Raw genomic sequence first — 13,163 nt, forward strand, 5'->3', positions numbered from 1 at the left:
ATTTCTTCAGTATCCTGCTAGTTAGTTAAATGGAGCATTTACATACAGGACTCACACCAGACTTCACTCTTGCAGGCCACAATCAGCACACCACTGAACTCAGCAGGCAAGATGCACATAGCTATTTACAGGCCAGTGCCAGGAATGCTGTGTACTGCACCTCTGTCCTCAGAAACCTTCTTTTGTCAATATTCTATGAAACATTGGAGTTTTTCTCTTGGAAGATTATGAAGGTTTTTTTTTTTAATGTAAGTTGCTTAAATAGCTGAAGTCAGGGGAAATTTTCTCACATTGAGATTTATTGGATTGTGAATAATCTCTCAAGGGAAGTGCCAGCAGCCCCATCAGCTGAGTTATTTAATTAAAACTATTCTAGAGTAAGTAGAAGTGATGTTGCCTGGGGGAACAATTTTGCATTGATCCCTGAAGGATTGACTTGATGGTCTTAGAATTCTTAACAGTTTCAAAATCTTTAATGTCTTCACAAATAGTCTCCTACCATATTCTAGAAGGAAAGGGAAAGTCATCCTGCCTGCAGCCTCCACTCCTCATAAAACCCAGGAAAGACAAAGACCTGCATCCAAAGCAGAGCTTAGGAGCCAAGTCTCTTTACAGACGCTGAACAACTGTCAGGGGCAGCTTCAGCTCTAGGGGACATGCCCCAGGAGCCCAAGCAGGGTAAGCTGAAAGCTCTACTTTCTCTCTTTCTTCAGCTACTTATTTTCTTGTTTGTTGGCACATTCGAAAATCTAGCTCTCTTTATGTTGTAAAATGCAAACTTTAGCTTTCAGTCACAAATATGTGTCCATGTGTAAATTCCTTTAAGGTTTCTATGAAGGCCACTCACACCTGCACCTCACCCTGCAGAGAAGTTTCTGAGAGAAAGGGCTAGAGATGGATGCCCACCCTCTGTACTTTTCAAGCTTCCATGACAGGGATCATGGAGAGCACGGAAGCCTACCCGTCGCATCGGGCGTGGGATGGACGTGTTCCACGGTGACCCGCGTGGACACCCACGACTGTCTGACGCCAGCTCCTGCTCAGGCACGAAGCCACATTTCCACCGACCTCAGGCAGAGCACCCACACACAGACACCAACTCTGCAGAGGAAGTGCCTTCCAGAGACTGTGGTTGGCGGTACCTTTGGGTGCGGGTGAAGAGCAGCTGTGCTGGCAACCAGTGCAAGAGGCGTGAGGGGTCTTGATGGCTGAGAGTTAAAAGCAGAAAACTCAGAGCTGCCAGCCTCCAGCTGAGCTGAGAAACATTCAGGGGCCCCTGGGGATGTGGGGGCTGGGCAAGACCCCACCCCCTCAGCCGAGGCTCATTCTCCAGCAACTCGGCCCAGTGTGCCCTACCCCACCGCCATCCTGGGACTAACAGATGTGTCAACAAGGCTCGGTCTTGTACAGTGGACACAAGGGTTTTAAGCAGAGATCACAGCCAGGTCCGTCCCCTGCTCCGGGAGGCCTGGGTGCATTCAAACAAGTCTAGATTATGAGTTCCTTTCTGTATTTTGCTACAGCTAATGAGTGTAGAAGTCGGGGTTCTCTTGTAAGCATAGAGACAGGCAGAGAAAGTGGAGCAAGAACTGAAGAACCCAGACAGACGTCACTCCAAAACCCACACCTGGCCCTGAGCGTGTACATTGATTCAGGCGTCGGCTTCCATCACCAACGTCAGCTAGTAGTCTCTTGTCTTAGAGGGCGATTTAAAATTTTTCCCACTTGGGTTTTTGGCCACAGAGCTGCCAGAGGGTTGTGTCTGTAGGTGACACGTCTACTGGAGTGTCTCCTCCCAGGCTCGGCACAGGGAGAGCAAGTCAATAACAAAAGCCTTGGCACAGGACATTGTCACCATCTCACTCTGATTCCTATTTACTGCGCCCTTCAGAGCTCAGGGACCATAACCTTGCTTTCCGTGGGTCTTAAAATGCTCTTTATTATCTGGCTTCCTATACGCTATTTTATTTCATTAAGGCCTGCAATTCCCAAGCCTTTAAAGTGTTCCTGATTCACCAGTTGACTATTACTTATAGGCACCATTAAATACCTTTCCTCTTTATCTTTTAATGAAAAACTACTGAAATGTATCCTTTAACACACTCTTTTTTAGTCTTATATGTGTATGTATAAACACAGGCACATAAACATAGAAAAGGGAAAACTTTTCTGAGCTTGCTAGGATGGGCCTTAAGAAGGGTTTATGGCTTCATTCTTTAAACCATAGATCTAGAGCATTTTTCCCTTATTATTCCGTCTGACTTTTAAAAAATTAAAAGCACTAGAGATGCTTAGGATGGTCACAACTCAATGAATCCACACTGGGCAAACCATATGTACACATGTGTTGAAACATCAAACTATACACCATAAATACATTCCATTATATCTGCCAATTAAAAAGACAAAAGCGTAATAAAAATAACATCATCCAGCAATGTCAAAAAACAACTGGGCGTGATGATGCACACCTCTAATCCCAGAGACTCAGGAGGCTGGGGCAGGAGGATCACAAGTTCAAGTCCAGCCTCAGCAATTTAGTGAGACCCTCTCTCAAAATCAAAAACCAACAAAAAAACGAGGGTGGGAATGTAACTCAGTGGTAAAGTGCTCCTGGGTTCATTCCTAAAGGAGGGGAGGAAGGAAGGAAGGAAGGAAGGAAAGAAGGAAGGAAGGAAGGAAGGAAGGAAGGAAGGAAGGAAGGAAGGAGAGAGAAATGATAAAAAGTAAAATAAAAAGTGTAGCTGGAGTGTGTTGTTGGCGACCCCCATATCAGGAAAGTGGGAGGCTCCTCCGTGGCCCATTCGTCTCCCATTGGAACCACTTTGGACAGGAAAGACCTCCCAGGCCCAGCTGCCCCTGCACTGTGCACCTTCACTGATGGCAAAGGAGGTCATCTGTGTACATTTTCTTCCTTCCCTTTGTATTTGGGATAGGCCAAGCGAGGCAGTAAGGAAAGCTCACGAATATCTTAAGGTAGATGGTGAAAAACAATTGCAGAATACATCAGGCTCCCTAGGCCTTCTGAAGCAACATTGCAATCAACCAAGCCACGAATTGTAAATAGAAGAAACTGCACTGATCTATTGACCCATCTTATGTGTTCATTTGATTTTAGAGGTTTTCAGTGTTTGGGGTTATTGTTAGAGTCTTCTTTAAAAAATGAAAATAATCTTCCAGAGTTGGTTAAGCTAGACCCAAAGCTATCTCTTTTCTAGAGGATTTTCTAAAGCAATTCTCTCGGAATGTTACTTCATCCATCTTAGCGTCCAAATATTCTGACCTCCCTCCCTCAAGGTTTAGTTCCAATTCCACTTTTGCAGGGAATCTCTTCTGAATTTCTAATTAAAAGTGAATTCTGGGGCTAGAGATATAGCTCAGTTGGTAGAGTATTTGCCTCACAGGCACAAGGCCCTGGGTTCAATCCCCAGCACCACACACACACACACACACACACACACACACACACACACACACACAGAGTGTATTCTGTCCTGTAAATTACAGTAATATTTGTTGCTATTTGCCTTAAATTATAATTTACAATATACAATTTTATCCCTTTCTTCCAACCACTAAATATCACTTTGAACGTCAAAGGTTTTTAGTAAAGTCTTGATGAGTGAGTTAATAAATGGGTTTATTCCCCCCAATCAGCAAGCCCATGCATACAGGCCAGATCCCATCTTTGCACCCTGACATCACACCCACGTTGGGGAAAAGGCTGACCCTGCTGACCCCAACCGGCAGGGAGCCAGCCCAATCTGGAGAACCCTTCTGTCGTGGATTCCTCAGACCTGCCATCCACTCTGGAGCCCTTGATATTAAAGGGCCACTAAGGAGAAACACGTATGCAAGATCACAGGAGGAGGTCACCCGAGCAGAGCGACTGGCCCCCAGGCCGTGAGCACTGGCCTTGACGGGAGTAGGGATGGGGCCTTCTCAGAACCAGCCTGGGTGATACAGACAGCCTCCTCCAGCCCAGGACAGAATGCAGCCTTAAACGGAGACCGTGTGAAACATCTGTGCCCAGTCGAGACAAGCAGACTGCATGCGCGTTCACAGGGTCAGACTCCTGACATGGCCAACACCAAGCACCTGCTGGGTGGAGCAGGACCGATGACCACTCCCTGCCACCCCAGTTACACGTGTCTGCCGCTCCAAGTCAGTGGCACACCTGCTCCGCGTCTGCTCTCCTTACCCCGCTTTCTCCCAGCTCCCCCTGTGTCCTGTGTGTCAGGGTCACCAGCCTCCTGGAGCCCCACTTGGATGGCAGCCTCGGTCCAGGGGACTTCACCAACCGTCTTTCTTAACATCAAGTCTCACTCCAATGACTGGAAAAGCGCTGCTCTCCAATACCAGTTCCTACTCATGAGTTCAATAGTTCCTTTGTCAGCCAATCACAGGCCACTTGACAACTCAAGTGCTCCTGAAACTGACCTTTCTCCTTTCCTCCAAGCTGTGGTGGGCGCCCGATTTCCCATCTTTTCAATTGAAACTATCGTTTTTCTTTCCTTGGATCATGAAATTTCAGAATCATTCTGGCAGCTTCCCTCTCTTTTTGACCTGCAGGCCAAATCCAAATGAAAACCTCATCCTTAACTTAGACGATTATTTTTGAACTGCTCAAAAATCAGAATCACATCTTTCTTCAACATTTTTGTTAGAATTCAGTAGTTCTGAAAGAAATGTTATAAAATATTTTTGAGACAAGTGGGGAATAAAACACTCTTTGTGAGTATAGACCAACAGTGTGAGCTTTGAAAACCAGTGGTCCCTCCTGACTCTGTCTCCTTCCCGCTCGAGCTTTTAAGCTGTGCTTTTCTTTGTAGTTTCACCATTTGTGTTTGACGCACATAAATAACATATTGTTGGACTTTACATGTCTCTGAACTCTAAAGGAAAGGAATCATGCCCTAGGTATCCTTCGGTAACTTGCTGGCTTTCGTCGACGCGCTGTTCCCGGGATTCATCCCTGTTGGTGAGCAGAGTCACACTTGAGTGCTTCTCCAGGGATGCAGAGTACACTGCTGTATGCATGTGCTGCCAAGGTCTTTGCCCATCCTATTGGGGGTGGGTACTTGGCTTGTTACCAATTTTTTGCTCTTACGGTCACTATTGCAAATATTGTTGGGCACTTCTCCCAATTGGGGCAATCTTTAAAACGGCAAACAGTAGAATTATTGGATAATAGGATATGTGATTCTTTAACCTGACGAACGCCATATGATTTTCCAAAATAGACATGATAGTAATTTTTTGAGTAAAGTTGAAGAGTGTTTCTGGATGAGATTAATGTTTAAATCAGTGATTTAGGAGTAAGCAGATGGTCCTCCATCATGTGGATGGGCCTCATCCAGTCAAGTGGAAACCTGAATACAACAAAAGGCTGGCCTCCCCAGTAAGAGGTAAGAGGCGGCACCCCAGCAGATGGCTTGGGACTTAACCTGAACCTAGTTTAATCTTGCTGGCAGTGAAAAGCAAACTGGTCTTTTTTCTGTGTCTCTCTCTCTCTAAAAAATGTTCAGCAAGGTCTAGATTAGAGAGGTTCAAACTCCATTCAGCACATCAAGATCTGGGTCACAGTAACTTTCCAGGTTTATATCTAATATTCTGCTGCCCACATTGTCCTAAATTTCTTTTTTAATATAGAAGATACCTGAAATCCCAAAGTATCATACTGAGTTGAGCCCCTTTGTTGATGGGGCAGGGAGAGAGTCACTTCCCCATTCTGAGACCACGTCTTGTGCCACGTCTTGGTTAACGACCCTGAATCTCAGTGCCCTCAGTCGTGACATGGAAAACATGATCACTCCATGGCACTTTTCAAGTGTTAAATGAGATGACATTTGGATACTTCATACCAAGTAGGTACCGTGTGAAAGTTAAGTAGCATAATATTTGAGTGGGTCACCCATTTGGTGGTAAGTTTCATAAACAGAATTACGTTTTCTTTAACAGAAACTACATTTTCTTTTACTTTGACCAGTAAGGCCAGAGATTTCAGGGAGGCAGAAATTTTCCCCAGGACCCTACTTCCGTCACTACTCTGGCACAAAAGGGCTGCTTTTGAAATGTTATCTCCTAAGTCACCTCAACAGGTTTCCCCATGAATTAACTAAAATTCATGCAGCTGTTATTACTATGAAATAGTCTAAATCCATTGCTAATTCACAAATGTCTATTCCTAAACCAACACACATTTTTAAGGAATTTTCTTTTATTAGCAGTATTGTTTATCCAGAATAAGACATTCAATTGGCCCAACTTGAGGCAGAAAGTGTGCGGGGAAGGAGGAGGTACAAGGTGGGCAATGGTTGATGATTCCCAGGAAGGGCCCAGGTGGGGGAACATGTCCCCCAAACTGTCACTTTATGTCTAGTTACAACTTTGCCCAGTGGGACCCAGGCAGAGTTGAAGCCTTGGAAAGGCCCCTAGACCTCAGTCCCTCACTTGTAAAATCAAAGAAATGCCCACACTCAAGTGTGTAATAGGGGCTAAGGGAGGAGATCTGTGTCACACTGACACGTGCAATCCCGCACACCTGAAAAGCTACCAACAAGTAGCAGAAGTCAACCCACTTAGAGGGCAGGGACTTGATTCCTTCGTCCATTTGAAGTTCTTATCATCTGTTATAGAAATCAGAAATTTCAGATTCCAAGTTTTAGTTTTTTCTTGTTAAAATAGATAATCAGCTCCTCTTGACCTTATACCAAAAACACAATCATTAGAGATCCTGGATGTTGTGAACAGAACACATAAGGAAAATCTTTGTTATATTCAAGGTAAACTTTGAAATACAACTAATATTCGGTTTAAAGTCTCTATCATCCTCAGTTTGAAACAAGGAAGCCCTCAAATCTCCCAGTCAGGTAGAAGATCCTCACTAGTTCACGACGTCAACTGTTCTGAAAAAATAAAAATGACCAAGACCAACAGGAACATCACAAGAAATGGAGCCAGATGAGGACTGGGGACCTCTTTGGCAACCAGCTGAATATTTCACCCTTGATCATGAAAAAGCCCATCAGGCGGGGAGCTCTCTTTTACCCTGTTCAAAATATAAGAAGACCAACCAATTTAGATGATAAGGATAGAGGACTATTCCCAAAGCTGTTCGCACATGATGCTAAAAATCCTACCGTGGCACAGCAATAACCTTGACGATTCAGCTCCGTACTCCATCCTAAACATTCAGAAAAGGCCGGGCTGCCTGTTTTCAATTGGTTGCCTTGTAACAGAAATTGAAATACCTGACCTGCTGCTAAAATTTCAGAGGCTGGACCATGCATGGCAGGGAGAGGGGCCCATCTCCTTCCAGCCCTGGAGGCTCAGGCCCCATGTGCAATCCCAAGACCCTCACCAACCCACACCTTCACTTGAAAGACTGGTCAGAAGGGGACTCTACTTGCAAACGGCACTGAACAGATGTCTGCACACAGCAGCAAATGGGTTCTGTATGGCAAGATGGATTCGTTCAAAAAATTAGTGTGTAATTAAGGCGGTGTTGCCAATTAACTCTATAAGTCCTAGCTATATACACAAAATTAGTCCTGAGCTAAACACAAAGAGAAAAGGGAACCATGTGCACAAACATTTTTTCCTTGCAATACCTTATATTCCTCATATAATACTGTAATCGTGCTTTGGAACGTGGTTTGCTTGGGCTGGGGTTGTAGCTCAACAGCAGGGTGTTCGCCTGGCATGTGAGTAGCCCTGGCTTCAATTACCTGCAACACACACACTCACACACACACACACACACTCACACACACACACACACACACACACAAAGCAATAAGCGCACGTGTGTGTGAAGCACAGAACATGACTCTCTTAAAAATAAATCATATAGTGTTCTCCTCTATATGTCCAAGGAGTGTGATTTGAAAGTCACCAGGTAAGAAATGCATGGTTTCAAAATTAGACTTCATTAGACTGTCACTTATATATGAAGATGTCAACATTAATCATTTTGTATCAAAAGCACAGGAAATGCTGGTAATAGTGATGGGAGTAATACCTCCTATTCTCTGATGACCATGGGCCAAGTACTTTAAATATAGTCTCCCTAAACTCTTCAACAAAGACAGGGCTGTTATTAACTCAATTTACCATTTCAGAAACCCAAGATTAAGAGAGAGAGGGAATGCTACGGATACAAGTTTATATAAAAGTACTGACTACAACACCCAAGCTTTCTCAGTAAATCATATCCACTCTATGTGGCCACTACAGAAGGGCCAAACCACAACCACAGGGGGACAGAGCAAAAATATCCCAAGACATCAGTAGACTCTCCCACAAGAGCTAGTGACTTCTGAAGGAAGAGTCCTCTCTAGTTGAATTTGGAAGGGGCGAAAGACAGGGCCACTGCCCGAACCCTGCCAGGATTAATAACCTCAGATGACTAATCATCTCAGATGACGTAGTATACAAGGACCCGGAGGCATCCAGAGGTTGAAGCCAGTGCTGAGTGCCTAGCCCCAGGGCTGGCTCCTGAACTCACATGTGGCCCCATCCACGCAATCCAGGCTCCTGTTCCCGTGAAGACACCCAGAGCCCGTGCTTTCTGCTTCCGCATTGAAATCAATGAGACGCTTCCATGCGGAAACGACAGCACACTAAGAAATGAATTTGGTCCACAGAATCACTCCTTGGAAACAGTAAGATCTTACAGCCTGGAAAAAGGGAAAGCCCCAAGAATAGGATAAAGCATTTGCAGCTTCCACTTGGGCTGGACAGGATTCGGTATTGTGGAATTCAATATTGTGGGGTGGGGAGAGGGAGAACGAAATTTGCCCTTACCTGACTGAACCACACGTATTGTCTTTTTCCAAGTTCCATGTGTGTAAGTCAGGAAAGAGCAGGAATAGGTGCTGACATCGGCCTCAGAGGCATTATAAAAGGAGAGGATCACAGTGTTGGGAGCTGTCGATGAGTTCAAAAGGTGAAGCTTCTTGTCGTAGGACTCATGGATGACCACACCATAAATGGGGTGGAGAATGCCTATAGACTTCTGCACATCGTGGATCTGAAACCACTCCACCTGGGTAATGTCCACTGATGGGTACATACATTCTAGAGTCATATTCTCAGCAAATTTAATAGTCGTGTCCCAAAATGCCTCTTCACATAGAGCTGAAATAGACAACATGACATCAATTCAGTTAGACTTGATAATGGAATACCAGATAAATACCTTAAGCTCTCTAATAAGAGGAAGGAAGGAAGTTGAGATCTTGGGAAGACTGGCAGTTTTCTACTGCTCATGTTGGCAGTTGTAACCTCTAGCCCTTGGAACAAGTGAGAAATCATCAAAGAAATCCTGCACATATCACACGGAAATACCCAAAATCGAGTTCATTTGTTAAATGAAGACAAAAAGATTTTTTTTTTTTTTTAACCTTTGTGTACATGAAGAATAGCCAAAAGGAAAGTAAGATAATCCATCTCTGGAAACTGCTTGGGAGGCTGCTGCATTAAAAAAAAAACAATTTGTACAGCGTTACATCTCAGGCCCAGCACAACGACGGTCTCCTTCCTTTCAGATGTTATCAGCAGTGTCTTCTTTTTCTGAAGTATGAACACAGGAAGAAGGTCTTAGCTTCAAAGGCAGGTTTGCTCTCGTACAAGGATGGGCAGATTTGAGCTGTTTCTCTCTCGGGGAACAGCTATGTTCAAGATCTCATTTTCTACAGAAAGCCATTCATTCAACAAGCGTTTGCTGAGTGTGTTCTAGGTGCCCAGCTTTGTTCTAGGACATGAGGATAGACAGACTCAACGTGCACACACACACACACACACACACACACACACTCACACACACACACACATGGGCGTGCGTGCGCTTCTTGCCGTGCCCACATTCTAGTGGGAAGAGATAGAAACCAAAAAAACCCAAAAGTAAAAAATATGTGTAACAAGTTAGAGGTGGTAAGTGCAGGAGGAAACCAAGCAGGAAAGGGAGGCAGGCAGGAGCCAGTGTCTCCTTCTCAGTGGGAAGGTCCAAGGACTCCTCAGTGACAAGGGGAGATGGCAGCAGAGGCTAAAGGTCCAGGGGAGGTGCGTCAAGGCCTTGGGGACAGAGTCTCCATCCAGCACAAGGGCCTTCCTCCTCCTCCACCTGCGAGCCGGCCTTAGGCACTTGCTTAGGAGGAGATGACAGACCAGGGAGGGCCCTCCACACCCAACAGAACCATGTCCAGACCTCATACAAAGCCACCTTTCTGCTCGACTTCCTTATTCAACTTTTTATTTTGAAAGGATCCTAGATCACACAGAGTTGCTGAGGCGGCCGGAGCGGTTCTGCACAACTTTGCCCAGTGGACCAGTGGCTGTGTGGTACCTGGCCACAGGACCATACCCAGAATGTGACTGGCTGCCCAGGGGCACCACTGCTCTTCCTCTTCTTCCAAGTAACACTTCTAATCCCTAGGGCTCTGTGAAGAACACCTTAACACGCCAGGACAAAGATCCTGTCTCGATGAAGAGGGGCTTGTGGAGTATCCGGCCCACTGACAGCACCAATAGCGGGTGGGTGGCAGAGGATGGCCTGACGCCCAGAAGTTTATCTATGGTGTCCCACAGGCGCCACTGGCAGCCAACGTGGGGACAGTTTCAGAGAACACGAAGTTTGCAGTGTCTAAGAACCCAATCAGTTCAACGTGTGCGTGTATTATGCACCAGGCCCCTTGGTGCGCTCAGAGACTTTACTTTCCATAAAGCCCCCACATCTGATATCATAGTATTGCTACGCGCTTCAGTCAGAAGAGGTACCTGTTATCTCTGTTCTGTAAGTAACTCAGCACAGCAATCACCCCAATCTGACCGTTAGGCCAGCTCCCCTCTTAGTCCTTGGAAATACAAGCATGAAGAGATCAGGGCCGTGCTCACAGCCACAGGTGACACAGTGGGTCAGAAAGACAAAAAAGCAATTTACTACAATGAGTGATAATTTCTATACAAATTATCTGATTAAGTTTTATGACAGCCCAAAGAGGGAGTCATTCATTTTAATAGATTTTAGAAAGGTTTCACAGAAAAAAGTGGAAGAAAGATATGTTCATGTAAGGCATTTTTAGGAAATGGTGTGACTACAGTCTAGGGGTTAAGACTCCAGTCTAAGGGTATGACTCTAGCCTAGCGGGTGTGAATACAGTCTAAAGGGTATGGGTCTAAGGCTATGACTATAATCTAGGAGCGTAACTGTAATCTAGGGGTTCATACTATACGGGTGTGACTACAATCTAGGAGTATGTCTATAGTAGATGGGGGTGTGACTACTATCTAGGAATGTGACAACTGTCTAGGGGTGTGACTACTATCAAGGGGTGTGACTACCAATCTAGGAATGTGACTATAGTATATGGGGGCATAACTACTGACTAAGGGTATGCCTACTATCTAGGGGTGTAGCTACAGTATAGGGGTATCTGTACAGTGTAGGAGTGTATGACTACAGTCTAAAGCTGTGACTGTCACCTGGAACTACAATCTGAGGACATGACTGGTAAAGATGTAATGAAAGCCTAGAGGTGTAAACTGTAGCCCAGGGGTGTGACCAGAGTCTGGGGGTATGACTACAGTCTGGGGGTGTGACCACAGTCTGGGGGTGTGACCACAGCCTAGAGACATGACTATGCTCTGGAAATATGACTACAGTCTAGAGACAGGACTATACTTTGGGAATGTGACTATGGTCTTGGTGTGTGACTGTACTGTGGGGTATGATTATAGTCTCAAAGGTAAAGAAATGGCCAAAAATGAGGTTAAATCTGGATAGAAAGTGTCTTCAATGGCACACATAAAGGGACTAGTCTGTGGCATAAGCATATCTATGGAAGAAAGAGATCCACTGAGAATCTTGTTCTTGTGGCTGATATGGACGATTTTACATTTTGTGAGATAACTTAGGTCACCATAGAAAATGGACTGGCAGCGGCAAGGACTCAAGAATATATATCTGAGTTGGAAAAATTTATTTCATCCATCAAGTCTTATTTATAAGATCTCCTTTTAACAGGTGCCAACCAAAATAAGACTTACAAAATAAAAGTGAGAGCAAGGCCCAAGAATTCTCAAGTGCTAAAGAAAGCACCCTTCTAACTGTCCCCTTGTACCCACCACATCCTGCCTCAGACATTGTCACTTCACCCACCACATGCACACTCTCGCATGCTGGCACTCACATGTTTACACTCCCACATGCATGCACTCACACATTCTTACACACATGTTCACACCTACGCATTGACTCACACTAGCACACATATTCATGCACTCACACATCCTCCAATACACACGTGCACACACATGCTCAGTCATAAAAGTCAAACACATTCACACATTCTCAGTCACACACATTCGCATACATGCATATGTACACTCACACACATACACACACATGCAGTCATATGCTTCACATACATGTACACATAAATTCTCATTTACATAATGCACATACTCACATTCACACACATGTACACGCACATGCACAAAATGCTCATAGTCATATACTCACATGCTCACAGTCACACTCACACACATGCTTACAGCTACATATGTACACACCCACACGTTCTCATGCTCACACTCATATGTACACTCCCATGTACACATACATGTTGCACTAGAAGGTATCTTGTAACAGAGACAGTGAGGTCCCTGAGGCCAAATATATACACTTTATGACCTTTTACAGACAATAATTCCTAACCCTGGTCTATGGAGAAAGACAGATTTTGGACAAACAGGCATACAAATAAAGTTATTGTTAAAAAATTATACCCCAAATCAAATAATATAACTAACAAATGGTCAAGTGAATTAAACAGACACTCTCAAAAGAAAAAATACAAGTGGCTGACAAATATATGAGAAATGTTCAACATCATTAGCAATTAGGAAAATGCATATCAAAACTACACTGAAATTTCATCTCACATCAGTCCAGAATGACAGTCATCAAGAATACATGATCATAAATGCTGGAAGGATGTGGGCTAAAAGGAACACTTTTAAACTGTTGGTAGAATTCTAAATTACTACAACCACTATGGAAATCAGTATGGAGCTTCCTCAAAAGACTAGGCGTGGAACAACCGTATGACTCAGCTACACCACTCCTTGGAATTTACCCTGAAGAATTAGAGTCATCTTAC

The 13,163-nt window shown here is 44.5% G+C and overlaps 2 protein-coding genes across 2 annotated transcripts in view; both read right to left on the minus strand.

The window, feature by feature from the left end:
• The window catches only part of LOC144369489 (CD226 antigen-like), a 60,115-nt gene extending 50,580 nt beyond the window's left edge, over positions 1 to 9,535 (minus strand). The window contains exons 1-2 of the mRNA XM_078029775.1: positions 9,408 to 9,535; positions 8,809 to 9,141 (exon numbers count right to left, since the gene is read on the minus strand). Of these exons, the coding sequence (XP_077885901.1) occupies positions 8,809 to 9,141; positions 9,408 to 9,483 (409 nt within the window). The 5' untranslated portion in view covers positions 9,484 to 9,535. The remainder of the gene's footprint in view (positions 1 to 8,808; positions 9,142 to 9,407) is intronic.
• Positions 1 to 13,163, minus strand: part of LOC144368993 (uncharacterized) — a 388,140-nt gene that overhangs the window by 220,670 nt on the left and 154,307 nt on the right. The gene's annotated exons all lie outside the window — the stretch shown is intronic.

Source organism: Ictidomys tridecemlineatus, chromosome 12 (assembly GCF_052094955.1).
Source record: "Ictidomys tridecemlineatus isolate mIctTri1 chromosome 12, mIctTri1.hap1, whole genome shotgun sequence".
Classification (NCBI taxonomy): Eukaryota; Metazoa; Chordata; class Mammalia; order Rodentia; family Sciuridae; genus Ictidomys; species Ictidomys tridecemlineatus.